The 14,098-nt window shown below is 48.1% G+C and overlaps 1 protein-coding gene across 4 annotated transcripts in view; it reads left to right on the top strand.

The window, feature by feature from the left end:
* Positions 1-11,610, top strand: part of Cnnm1 (cyclin and CBS domain divalent metal cation transport mediator 1) — a 57,299-nt gene extending 45,689 nt beyond the window's left edge. For 2 of the 4 annotated variants that reach the window (XM_021151434.2, XM_021151433.3), the window contains 4 exons: positions 6,045-6,228; positions 6,388-6,537; positions 8,231-8,332; positions 9,472-11,610. In XM_021151434.2, the coding sequence (XP_021007093.1) occupies positions 6,045-6,228; positions 6,388-6,537; positions 8,231-8,332; positions 9,472-9,551 (516 nt within the window). In that variant the 3' untranslated portion in view covers positions 9,552-11,610. Of the gene's footprint in view, positions 1-6,044; positions 6,229-6,387; positions 6,538-8,200; positions 8,333-9,471 lie in introns of all 4 variants that reach the window. The other 2 variants (XM_029472842.2, XM_029472841.2) reach the window with 1 other exon arrangement.
* Positions 11,611-14,098: the final 2,488 nt, after the last annotated feature.

The raw sequence follows: 14,098 nt of genomic DNA, 5'->3' as shown, positions 1-14,098 counted from the left end.
TTGGGTGGAGGAGACTTGGCGGCCTTTGAAGTGGCCATCAGAGCAGGCTGAAGAAAGGATACTTGAACTGACTTGGTAGAGAGGAGGGAGCGATGAGCCCTGGCCTGTGACCAGCACAGGCAGATGCTGGTGTGATGGGAATGGGGCATCAGAAACAGCTCTTGCACCCTCCAGGCAGCCTATGGAATTTGGATTCATTTTTAGTTCATTTCCCCAGCAATGGGGGGGCCGGGGGAGGGGGAAGACCCGTTAAGTAGGACTAAAAGTTTTAAAAAGAGTTTGACTAATGTGTTAATTAGCCACCCACCTCAACTTTAAAAGGTTTAGATGGGGGAAAAGGAGGGTTCCCTTTTTGTGTTTTTTTTTTCCTTGGGTCTTCCTGTTGACCTAAGTCAACTCAGGCCGTTGTCACAAATTATCATAGAATGTACAGTTTAAACAGCTATAACCTAGGAAGGGTCACTGGGGCCAGTAGATGCAGTGTGTGTTGAGGGCCCACTTCCTCATGGATCTTAGGGCCTCAGACCTTAGAGAGCAGAGAAAGAGAGCAAGCGCCCGTAGAAGAGAAGTCATAGCATCCTGATCCCCTTCTGAAGCCCCAGCGTCCTGATGCCTCTCCTCCAGGATAGGGTGGCACAATGTAGTGTGTAGATTTGGGGGCTCACATGGCACCATTTATGGCTGAAGTTCAACAACAACAACAACAAAAATCAGTATCCATTTGGCTTGGTACAGTGGGATGGAAAATAAACATGACTCTTTAACCATCGGGCTTTCAACTTTAGCTGTGAGGCTGAGGGCTAAGAGGAGTGTCCCTTGTCTTGAATAGACTGGATAGGACTATCAGACCTGGATTTGGCAGCTCCTCAGGGGACTGAGATGAGAGCCTCTGAGAGAGGACATTTGTAACATTCCCCTAAGTCCCTGTACCCTGGAGTCCTGGAGGTGACTTTCCACAAATGACAAGGAAAAAAACCTCTTTCCCATCCTGAGACAGTGGTAGTTGGAACCTGAAACCAAAGACAAACCTCGGGGGTACTGAGAAGCACAAGTTCTGTTTGTCACACTGGAGGATCATGTTCTGGTCCAAGCTGCTGGGAAAACCAAACAGAGTCTTTTTTTTTTAACCTAAACATTTTTAAATTGAGAAGGATGGCTAATTAAAGCATTAGTCAAACTCTCTTTAAACCCGTGGCTTCAGGAAACTATTAGTCCTACTGAGGGGCACTTTTCAAATTCAAGACAAATGTGTTAGGGTTTGGTTTCCTCCTTTGCCCTGTAATGTATGATTTTTCTTAAACCATAAGCTGAAAATCACCTCCTCGCAATTCAGGAGATGCTTGGGGCCCTTGCTGAGGCAACTTCCCCCATTCCTCTCCCAGTGCATGTGCTTGCTCGCTCGCTCTCTCTTCCTCTTCCTCTTCGTCCTCCTTCCCTTCCTCCCTCCCTCCCTCCCTCCCTCCCTCCCTCCCTCCCTCCCTCCCTTCCTTCTTCCCTCCCTCCCTGCTTCTCTGTAGTGCTAAGGATTGAATCTGGGGCCTCAGACACCCCAGGCAAGTACTCTACCTTACAGTCCCTGAGGACATAAAGTGAAGACTGTGCAAAACTTCTTTCCCAGGCCCAAACTCCTGGCTGTAGAAAAGGTCCTGAGTGACCTTCCTTGTCCAAAAACCTAAAGTTCCCAAATTATTATGTTCAGAAGTCATATGATTTCAAAACAAGTTTACAGTAAAGCTAGAAAGGCGCATCTTATGGTTTTCTGGGTAAGGTTTTAAACAAAGCCATGATTCGTCAACGTTTATACATTATGAAGCCCCCAAAGAATGCTTGTGAATTTATTTATTTATTTTTTATCTAGTGTCTGTCATGTAGGCATCATTGTTAAGAACATTTGGCAACTACCCCTATGGTGTTTGTTATGTAACTTTGACCTGATTCCCGTCACCATCTAGTGGTGGAATTCCTAAATTGCAGGGTCCTGTTTTGAAGGCTCGTAAGCTATCTCCAAGTCACAAGTTCATAAAATGGCAAGAGGCATCCACTAGCCTAAAGGTTAAGTTCTGGGTGCTAAGTCAACATGCCTGAAATGGAAATATTATCTTTTGCTAGTCTCACAATAATAATTTAGGAAATGCTTACATTATTAACTGGTCAAAGTGTGGAGGACAATCTAAACTCAAACTATTGCTAAATCATATTTCATAGCAGCAGAAATGAACGAAAAGAAAAAAGAAAAAATGTTGTCTTTTGAACATGCTTAGCTTCATCAGCCAATCGATGCATATTACCTGAGTATTGACAATGTTTGGACACCGTGTAGTACGTTAAATATATTTGGATATAAGATACAAATATGGAGCCTGGAGAGATGGCTCAGTGGTTAAGAGCCCTGGCTACTCTTCCAGATGACCTGGTTTTGATTCCCAGCACCCACATGATAGCTCACAACCATCTGTGACTCCAGTTCAAGGGGATCTGACACCCTCTTCTGGCCTCCACAGGCACGTGGCATACATGTGCTGCACAAACACACATGCAGGCCAAACACTCAAGATATAATTAAATAAAAAATTTTAGACTAGAACAAAATTTCCAGATATAAATATGTAAATGTTTTATACAAAACTGCCTTGCAAGTTGTTAAGAGGAGAAAACAAGTTAAATGACAATGATACAATGATCAGTTCAGGCCACTAAACTATGTGGCATTTTTTTTCAGGCCACTAAATTATGTGACATTTTAAAAACACTATATTATCTGGTTACTATCTGGACCTTTAAATTTTGGGAAGGAACCAGAGGGGGATTAAGGCAGTGTCGTGTGGGGCCGCTCCCACAAGCAGTATGGAAAGGACCTTGAAAAGATTCTGGCTGCCCTAGTTCTGGGTTAGTGGCTGGGAAAACTGTTAACCATCAAAGCTATGCTGAGGACATTATTTCACCTGCTTCTCTTCTTTTGTGTGTTATTTGTGGACACAGGGTGTCATAATATAGCTCTGGTTGGCCTGTTTTTATTTTCTTTAACTACTAGACAGTATTTCTATGTATCAGTCACGTGCTAAGTTGAACCACTGTCAGGGCCAGGAGTGTAACTGAGCCGAATCCCCTCTGTCTGGTGTGTGCCAGCCCTGGATTTACTCCCCAGCACCAACACCAAATCTTGCCCAGTGGGAGAGAAGAGACAAGAACGGACCTAGGCCTAAGACCACTTTTCAGATCAGAGTTTCTCTCCACAGCTTAGCTTTTTTAGCTTTTTGTAGGTTTACCTCATTTTATTTCTTTTTTTTTTTTTTTTTTTTTTTTTTTTTTTTTTTTTTGGTTTTTACGAGACAGGGTTTCTCTGTATAGCCCTGGCTGTCCTGGAGCTCACTTTGTAGACCAGGCTGGCCTCGAACTCAGAAATCCGCCTGCCTCTGCCTCCCGAGTGCTGGGATTAAAGGCGTGCGCCACCACGCCCGGCCTCATTTTATTTCAAGTCTTTTGCTCACATACCTGTCTGTGTACTATATGCATTCCTGGGAATTGAACCCAGGTCCTCTGCAAGAACAACAAAGGCTCCTCGCTACTAAGCCATCTCTCTAGCCCCATATGCCAACAGTTGTTTTTTTTTAAAGTGATGCGTTAGCACAACGGTACTTTAAAGTTTCAAAAATATCTGTTGCTGAAAGCAAGGCCATGAGAACAGTGATAATGAATCCGTGGCACCTTTCCTTCTCCACAGCTACCCACTGACAAGCAGACTCCACCCCCAAACTCTACCCTGTACCGAGTGTCCAGGGCAACCATTCCCTCCAGCGCACACAAGCACAACACACACACACACACACACACACACACACACACACACAGTGCCCAGCCCTGGCTGTAGCTCTCTGAATCATCTCTTAGTTCCTGTTTCGATTGCAGTGATGAAGCACCTTGACCAAAGCAACGTGGCGAGGAGAGGGTCTACTTGGTTTTCACTTCCATGGCACTGTTCCTCATCAAAGTCAGGACATCATCCTTATCCAGCCACTGCCACTGCCACTGCCTGGCATCGGCCCCTTCCTGCTGTCCTCTTGGGCTGTTGTCTTACTGAAGGCTTTAACTCTACCAAGCACCACCAATCTGGCTGACTGAGGGCCACTGTCCCTCCCCCATCCCTCTCCCGTTCCTCCTCCCCCTCCTCCACCTCATGGCCTGCCATAGACCATTTAGAAGGAATAAGATGGTGAGTTTACACCTGCCTTTGAAATGCGCACCTGTTACAAAATCAAATTGAGGCACTGAGGGGGGGGGGGGCTGTAATAAGTTTCTCTAGGCATTTTTTACTCAGAGCGGCTAGGGATCTGGCTAGTGTTCCCCACCTCAAAAGTGGCAAAACCAAGACTTGGGTGCTGAGCAGGCAGCAAGTTTCCTGCTGTACTCTCTGGGTCAAGGATCCTTTTATCTTATTTGATTAAAGTAGAAGACAAACATAAATTAATATTTTGAAGAACACAGCTGGGGGCTGGAGCGATGGCTCAGTAGTTGAGACTGCCTGCTGCTCTTCCAGAGGTCCTGGTTCCTAGCACCGCTGGGGAGCAGCTCACAGCCACCTGTAACTGCAGCTCCAGGGGACCTCTGCAGGTGCACACGTGATATACACAGACACACACAGATACCACACACACACATTCTATACACAGCCACACAGACACACATAGACACCACAAGCATACATGGCATACACACAGACACCACACACACACACACACACATGGCATACACAGACACACAGACACACATAGACACCACAAGCATACATGGCATACACAGACACCACAAACACACATGGCATACACAGACACAGACACCACAAACACACCTGGCATACACAAACTTGCAGACACACACACAATAATTCTATAAAGAACACAGCTATGGTAGAACCAGCTGCTTTCTTGGGTTTATCAAGTCTCATGGAGGAAATTTTCCTGTCCTTTTGGAAACCTGACTTCAGACTTCTCAGTGAGGGAAGAAGACGGGGTGGGGGTGGGCGGCTGGGGCATGAGGTGTTCTTAACAAGAGCACTGACTCTGTTGAGGCTTTGGGCAGATGGTGAGTTGAGGCCCCCGTTTCCATGTTAGAAAGTATAACGCATCGTTTTCGTCTGAAAACTACCAAAGCCGGTTACAAGCACAGTGCTGCTGTGCCCTTTGAAGTGTGTCACAGGAAGAGAACTGGCGCTGGGCAGGACTTGTGCCTCAGTTAAGCAGGTCTCAGCCAGTGAGTCCCAGAGTGCTACTGTATCTGTAGCCTTACATGGAACTTGCTAGAAATACAAATTCTGTTTCAGACCCTGACCTAGTAAATTAGAAACTTTCAGAATCGGGCCCAGAAACCTGGATGTGACAAGGTGTGAGAGTCATAGTTCTGTATGGCTCACATCCTCTGGTTTGGATATGGCTTAACTGTGCCCCCCAAAGGTTAACAAGGTCCGCAATGTAACAGTTTTATGAGGTGGATCTTCCAGGGGCGTCACCTAGTGGGAACTGAGTAGGTTTGCGGAGTAGCATCCTTGGAGGAGATTCATATATTTAATATATTTCTCCTAGGACTGGATTGGTTTTCATGAAATCAGGTTGTTGTCAAACAAGGCTGGCCTATGCGCTCGGCCCCTTGCTACAATCAGCTGGTTCCCTTTCTGCGTCTCTCACTATACTTTCCAGCCACCAGGACCTTGAGCAAAATAAACCTCTTTTCTATATAAAGTCCAAGGCTCAGATGTTTCGCTACAGGAACCCAGAACAGGTTCATTCAGGTTCTTCCAAGTACACTACAAAGTCTATAGCAAATCAAAGTGAATTGTGGGATTGGCCACCACTGTGATCAGCAAGTAAATGGTCTATTCATTGTCTTCCTGCTGCTGGGCTTGACACAGATTGGGTAGGACTCCCACTTTATGACCTCAGGCCTCAGGGCGGGCATCCCAGAGCATCCCCTAGAGCTTGTCTGCCTAGGAAAACTGGCTGCATGGGTGGAGTGTCTGCAGCTCTCCTGAGTCTCTGTCTGCTTCCTTCCAGATCACACGACAACAGTACCAGAACGCACTCACGGCCTGCCACATGGACAGCTCGCCCCAGTCCCCAGATATGGAAGCCTTCACTGATGGGGACTCCACCAAGGCCCCCACCACCCGGGGCACACCCCAGACTCCAAAGGACGACCCGGTCCTCACCCTCCTGAGCAACAGGACCAGCTTGCCATGTGAGTCAGTCTGGTGGATGGGTTGGGCTGTTTTGTGATTCAAAAAACCAAACCAACTCTACATTTCTCCTCCACTTCTGCCTAGCAGCCATCTTGTGCCTCACAGAGCCCAAGGTTCCCTCCCAGGCACAGAGGTAACCTACTCACTGTCCTCCATAGGCAGCCGCTCGGATGGTCTGAGAAGCCCAGGCGAGGTGGTGTACCTGAGGATGGAGGAGATGGCCTTCCCCCAAGAAGAGATGCCCAACTTTGAGGAGCACAGGTCACAGCAAGTCTCGCTGTCCCCTGTCGCAGTTCCTACAACAACAGGTCAGGGCTGGGTCCAGAGCAGAAAGGGAGATCACCACTCTGGCAAACAGGGCTTGGGGAAGCCCTGGGTCTACAGCTCCTGTCTGTCTATCTTTGTCTGTCTGTCTCTCTGTCTGTCTCCCTGTCTCTGTCTCTCTCATACACACACACACACACAAAAGAGGGCAGGGCCAGCATTTACCAAGCACCTATCATGTATTGGGCCCATTCAGTTCATCTTTCCAGGAAAACTTGGGCAATGGTAGGAGCATTTTCTGCCTGGATTCAGACCCTAACCCTCCAGTTCAGGATTTTTTTGTTTTTGTTTTTGTTTTTTTAAGATAAGGTATCTTGTAATCTGGGTTGGCCACAAGCTTACTTTGTACAGAGAACCACCTTGAGCTTCCAAGCCTCCTGCACCTGCCTTCCCTGGGCAGGTTACAGGCATGGACTACCACAGTGTACCACCACAGTGGGGTTTTAGGAGCTGTGCAATGTTAAGTAAATTACTCAGCCTAAGGTTCAGTTTCCTTAGTAGGTAAGTTTCCTTGAGTAAGTGAATAAGTATAGATAATGTAGTTATCTCACAAGGCAGTTTCAAGTGACATAGCGTCTATATCGGGCACATCAGTGTATGGTATCCCGCTCCATAAATATTAGAACTATCCCACAATAAGAAGACTGACATCAGCCCTGAACCCCACTGGTAGGGCCTTCCCCTTCCTCTGGGCCACAGTGCAGGCCACAGTCTGGGGGGGTGGCGGGGAATATCCCTGCATTCTCAGGTCACTTCACTTGAGACACAGTGTACTTCTGTCTTGACAGCAGAGTTGCTCAAAACTCCCTGTGTCCCAATAGCAGTGAGATCTGGCTTGCTTCGCTGAGGTAGACTCCAAGTGTTTGACACTCTATATACCTACCCACCAGGCCAGAAGTTCCTCTACCCGGCATCTCAGGCCTGGCCTCTTCCACACCAAGTATACAAAGCAAAGAAGTGGAAAGACTCCTAAGGTAGTAAGATCAGAGAGGAAACGTGTCGAACCCAGAAGACTGGGGCATACAATTCCCAGGATTTGGGAAATGGCTCACCCGCACACCCAAAGACCATGGTAGATGCAGCCTCCATGTCAGGGCTGCTGGTACAGGTCAGTTTCCAACACACACCCTGACTCCCAGGGTCAGAGCTCAGTTGGTGGGAGGCTTGGATCCTTTCTGGGCTCTAAGATTCTAAGACGACACAGGCATGCATCCTGTTATGGCTGTGCTCATTGTCTGGCACAGATACTAAGTAGGACGCTTAGGATCTTCCTCCCTCTCCTGCCAGATGGTATCTGCAGAGGTGTCATTATTCTGACTTTTGAGTAGACTGTTGGGTTACAGGTCCTGTTGTCTGTCTGTTCCCTTTGTGGCAGTAAAATGTCACTTGCCAACTAATAAACAACACCTTTCAGGGGTCTGTCTATCTGTCTCTGTCTCTGTCTGTCTGTCTCTCTCTCACACTGTCACTCACAGAGAGGTCCCACCCTTTTACCCTGTCACTCACAGAGAGGTCCCACCCTTTTACCCTGTCACTCACAGAGAGGTCCCGCCCTTTTACCCTGTCACTCACAGAGAGGCCCCACCCCTCGACCCTGTCTGTCACTCTCAGAAAGGCATCCCTCAGAACCTCCCTGCTGACATTTAGGTTGGAGACCTGAGTCTGCTCTCCCTTCAGCTTCGGATCCTGAATGCTGTAATATCCACCTGGATCCAGAGGCCAGCCCCTGCAGCAGCGACTCTGAGGAAAACATGGGCAAGAAGCTGCTGAGAACCTTGAGTGAGTATCCCTCTCCCAGACCAAAGCTCCTTACCAAGTAGTTGGGAAAGCAAGTGAGGCCTGTTCTCTCGGGGGGGGGGGGGGGGGGGGGAGGTGAGGCTTGCAAACTCTTACCTCAGGCCCTCCACAGCAGGGCCTGAGCCAGCGCCACACCTGTGATACTGCTCAAATCTGTCCCATCGCACTGGTGATCCCCTAGGACAGGAGTCTTACAGACATGTCTTAAAGTCAAATTCTGACTCCCCCACCTGTTTTTATAGTAGGGACCTTTGGATTTGTCATATGTAGTCACAGTGGTAAGATTGAACGATTGTGACAGAGACCTTCGAGCCTGTAAAGCCTATAATATTTACTGTATGGTCCTTTGGGGAAAAACTGTGTCCAGGAGACTCCAAGAAAGGAAAGTGAAGAGCTGGGCCATGTCTCTGCTTGCTGCCGGGCCTGAGGGCCTGAGTTCAAGCCCAGGACCCATGTGGTGAGAGGAGAGAATGACACCATGGCACCCACACGACAACACACATCCATACACACATGTGCAAATGCGCACACATGAAATACTCTTTAAAGAGGGGAAGGAGAGCATCCTCCTCCTGAGACAGAAACCAACAGCAGAGAAAGCAGGATGAAAATGCTCCTGAAAACCCCCAAAGTCCGTCTTCGAGGGCATTATCCAGTCAGCATCACCTGGCCCAGGGTAGATGGGAGATGTCCTGAACCAGGGCCCTGGGGAAATCCTGAACCCAGCTGTGGCCCATGGGACACGAAAGACTGGGAGACTAGTACTGTGGGTGTCTGGCAGTCACTTGAGCTGGGGCCTTCCAGGGAAAGGAGAGATGGCTTTTTGGGGACTACCTCAATCCCTTCTGTGCACCCTCTACCATAGGCTGGTGCCTGGGGGGGGGGGGGGATTTGAGTCTTTTCAGAAATGCTCCTCCTTTGGGAAAGTGCTTCAAGGTGTAAAGGTGCAGACATCAGCACCATGGGGCAACTCGGGTTCCATTGCATGAGTTCCAAGGCAGGGCTATGTCTCCCCTCCTGCATCTGTGAGGACAGAAGAGTCCTCAGGCTGCTGACCGTACCTGAACGTCCCCTGTCCACGCCCCCCCCCCCCCCATGGATGCTGACAACCTGTTTTTCAGGTGGCCGGAAAAGAAAGAAGTCCACAGATGGGGAGCGAGCCTCCGAGGAAAACTCCAATTTAACGCCCCTGATCACATGACCAGGTCTTCCCTCATTGGCTGAGCGTGAGACTCTGAGGCTTTGGGGGAAGACCCACCCTCCCGTCACTCGCTACCCCCAAGGCCTCCCATCAGTGACAGAACATTCGGCCCTCCACCCTTCATCCCTCAGTCAGTCTGGCACATTTTATCAGTTGCCTCCAGTCTGACGCAGAAGGAGACGCCTGTAATGGAAGACGCTAGAGGTCTTGTCTGTAGCATAGTCTAGAACTGGCCGGGGCCGACGCAAAGCTGAGAATGCCATTCTGAGACTCCCAATAATAATCTTTGTTCTTTGGTGTCCCTGGGCCACAGGAGACCCATGTCCTGGAATTCACCATTCTTTCTTCCAGGACAAAATAATGCTTTCTTATCATAGTTCATGCTTAGCATTCGCTCAGACAGTGATGCGGGCCGAGAGGTGTACTGGAGTCTAGAGGAGCTGGTGTGAAAATCAGCTCCAGGGATGGACAGATGGACGAGGATTGTTCACTGTTAGTGAGTGGATTTTCCCCACAGCCTGGGGAAGGGCAGTTCGGCCGGAATGAAGAAAGAGAAGGGAAGCCCTGAGTCCCTGTATCTCCCAGGGACGTCAGTTTGGGCTTCCCGAGTCTATAAGCTTGCTTCAGAAGAGGAGGTTCAGGGAACACAGAGACCAAGTTGTGAGCCAGACACAGAACTTCAGGTTTTAAGTGAAAATAAAAGCAGGAAAAAAAAAAACAACTTACATGAAAAATTGTAAGTTGTTACAATTTGTGTAGCCATGATAAACCAAAGAGTGCCCAGGTCGGCCAGGATGGATGTGCCGTGCTGTCACGGGACTTCACTGTGCTTGACACAGGAATGTTGAACGCTCATTTTTCTTTTTCACATACCCCCTCCTCAGGCCTCTTACTGCTTCCCTTGCTGGTCTGCTAAGTATTCCAAAAACCTACCAGATCCAGGGGTTTTAGCCCTGGATGTTGGGGCAGATGCAATTCTAATCATAACCACAAGATGGCAGAGTGACCATGCATATCCACGCCTACGAATCATGTAGGTGTTGGGAAACACAACCAGCCCAAGGGAAACTTTCAAAGTCAAGTTTGAGTTTCTGATTCGTTTCCCACCCCATCCTTGCACACCTCCAGTCAGTGCCCAGAGATCCAGTGCTGCCTGCTGAATCTCTAAACTATTCCCTAGCTGCCTCCCCCAACTCCCACTCCCACCCCCACCCCCCATTCAGTCACGGGGGGGGGGGGAATACTTGCCCACAGGAACTTTTAACTCAGGGGTTGTTGACCTGGGGCCATTACCCAATGGGAGTCCATAGTTTGACTCCAGTGGGCTAAAGAGCCCTTAAAATTGTCGGAACGTAGTGTTTTTGTGTGTTTTTCAGAAGCTTGAAGCTTTCTTAATATTCTCAAAGTTCCCAGATCCAGGAAGGCTTTTTAACGGTTTTGAATAATGGAACTTTCAGCCCGATGTTTCTGCAATGCAGAGTGAATTCTGGGATGTTTGAAAAGAATGTTTAGTTATAAAGTGGTCAAGCATTCTTGTCAATGGGGGAAGGATGGGACCCACCAAGACGGGGTCCTTAGAAATCCCTGGCACACCACGCAGTAGGGTCACAACCTACATCCCATATAACTTTTGCCCACTGTCTACCAAACCCACAGTAGGTATTGCCAAGAGGGCTGTAGCCCACGGAAGGGAAGATTGGAGCCAGAGATGCCTCTTCTGTGTATGTCACAGACTTCACATGCCCTTGTTTAGCCTGGCTGCCCTGAGGCTCAGCCATGCATGTGTTCTAGCTAAGTCCACAGCCACCTCTCCCTACCTGCTCCTGCCTGCTCAGAATACAGTGCCAGCCCTTCGCGCTGGTGTCGCAGACCTAGGCCAGTAAGTGATGAGGAGTTTGGAACAAGATCTCACAAGGGAGCCTGCTAGGTAAACAAAGTTCCCTCTCTTTAGTCCTTTGGCCACCAGGCTCAGGCCACTACTGTTGCATTAACTCCGCCCTCTGCAGACCCTCTAAGGGACCTGTCACCATTCCTTTCCCTAGCTCCCAAGCCCCACCCCACCCGCTCCGATTTTCTTCGGGTTAAAATACATTTTAAAAAAAGATTTTAAAATAAAGCATTTATGAAAACTCGATAAATTGTAAATAATTTTTAAATAAAATAAAAATGTGTTTTCCTGGACTAGCTGCTTTGCTTGCCCATGGGATTCTGGAGTTCAAAAACTGTTTCATTTGAGATGCGTGTCAGACAATGCACAGGTGTCAACATCCCACCTGTGTGGCCCACCTGCATGCAGGGCACTACCCTTGAGGCAGGTGTGAGGCTGAGGTAAGGTTACAGCAAAGTTTGGGTACTTCAGGTAGACTTTGCTTTGGGAAGCCAGGTGAGTCGGATTTTTATAGGAATGAACGGGCGGAAGAGGGAAGTAAACAAGATTGGGTGTAAGTGGAGACAAGAGGGTATTAAGAGGATACTGAGAAGGGCCAGTGGCTGCTGAACCCATGTGACCATGAGAAAAGACCAGGATGTTGGAGGCCAGACCCTACACCCCTGAGACTCTGCTGGCTTCACTAGTGGGCTTTCTCAGACCTTCTGGAACATCAAGATGGCCCCATTCCAGCGGTTCCTACGCAAAGGCTAGAGGTAGGAACAAGAAAGCAGTGGGCCAGAGGCTCCGTGTGCACTGTTAGCTCCAGAGGCGGACCAGCCAGGCAGCTTGCAAGCGGTGTAACAGGACCGTTAGAGGGTTCTGCTGGAACAATTCAGGCTTCTCTGGAGGCTTAATCAGGGCTATTCTTTCCTTAATACGCTAACAGCTGTTTTCTCTGGGCTACACTTAGCAGGTGGTGTGATAAAGACTGCTTAGCTCATTTTTCTTTTTTTTTTTTTTTTTTTTTTTTTTTTGGTTTTTTCGAGACAGGGTTTCTCTGTGTAGCCCTGGCTGTCCTGGAACTCACTTTGTAGACCAGGCTGGCCTCGAACTCAGAAATCCGCCTGCCTCTGCCTCCCGAGTGCTGGGATTAAAGGCGTGCACCACCACGCCCGGCCTTAGCTCATTTTTCAAAACTGCCTCTCAAAGGGGCTGATGCGGCCTGAGAAGTTGGACAACTTGCTTGAAGTTTTGGCAAGTTGGAGTTTTCGTTTGCCCACCTCTGAAGTCTACCATGCATTCACATCTGAGAACTCCTGCAGTGTCCCCCAAACACCCACAGAACCCCAGACACAGTACAGGACACGCTAACCAATTTGTCCCACTTCATCTTTTTTTTTTTTCCTTTAAAATACTAAAAACTTTTTTAGCATGTTGGTACTGGCATTGAGACTTAAAAGTTGTTTCCTTAATTTAAATAGTTTTGGCACTTCCCCTAGAAGAAAAATTAGAAATTTTTCTAATAAAAAATAAATTTATATAAAATAAATTTAAAAATAAAAAAACTAGGAGAAAATTCTCTTTTCCCTAAGAAGGAAAGTATGCCCTAGTAAGAGTTTACTGGGGAGCCAGTCAGTGGTGGCACACACCTTTAATCCCAGCACAGGAGGCAGAGGCAGGCAGATTTCTGAGTTTAAGGCCAACCTGGTTTACAGAGTGAGTTCCAGGACAGTCAGGGATACACAGAGAGACCCTGTCTCCAAAAACAAAAAGGGGTGAGGGTTTTACTGGGTAGGACATTTTGGAGGGCCACATTGATCAAAATTATTTTTTTTAAGATTTATTTATGTGTATGCCTTAGCATATGTAGGTACCCCTGGAAGCCAGAAGAGGGCGTCAGATCCCCTTGATCTGGAATTCCGGGCAGTTGTGAGGTTTCATGTGGGTGCTGGAAACAGAACCCTGGCCCTCTGCAAGAGCAACAAGCAATCTTAACTGCTGAGCTGTCGCCCCTGCCAAAGAAAGGCTCTTTTGCTCTCAACAACCAAGTCCGTCCCCATCAGAGGTACTGAGTCTGACGGCTTAAGCCATCCCTAGGGAGAATGCAAGAAACTCCTCCAGGGAAGGCAGCATCTTAGAGCTGAAAGAACAAACCTCAATAAAGGATACAAATGGAAACAAACTGCAAGCTAACATCTAATAACCTTTACCTCATCCACACCCAGCAGCCTGGGGCGCCTACAGAGAGACAGCCCTGCCAGATGGTAGGATCTGTGAGGGCGGAGGGCTTTGCACAGGAGAAAGCCAGACCAGGGATAACCACCGCTCCTCTCGGATGGCATCTCGGAAAGCAGGAAGCTCGTCTGTTTCAGTACCAACAGATTGATTCAAAGAAAGGAATAAGGAATGACAGCAACAGTCCAAATTCTGGCTCAAGGTCAAAGATCTTTTTTTAAACTAAAAGGCCCTGCTAACAGAACAGGGTGTCTTGGTAAGCTTGGAAAGAATTCTGTACCACACCCAGAGGAAAGGGAGTGAGTCAGAGACAACAGGAAGCAAGCAGACTGTTTCACTGCAGTAGCCAGGCTAGACCTGGTGACTTCTGGAGCTGACCATCTTTAAAAACCGTGGGATTTTTTATACCTCAAGGGAGACCTGGGAAATTCTGAAAAGCTAC

Source organism: Mus caroli, unplaced genomic scaffold (assembly GCF_978045245.1).
Source record: "Mus caroli unplaced genomic scaffold, Mus_caroli_1 scaffold_20, whole genome shotgun sequence".
NCBI lineage: Eukaryota > Metazoa > Chordata > Mammalia > Rodentia > Muridae > Mus > Mus caroli.
This window is presented reverse-complemented; position numbering and strand designations above follow the sequence as displayed.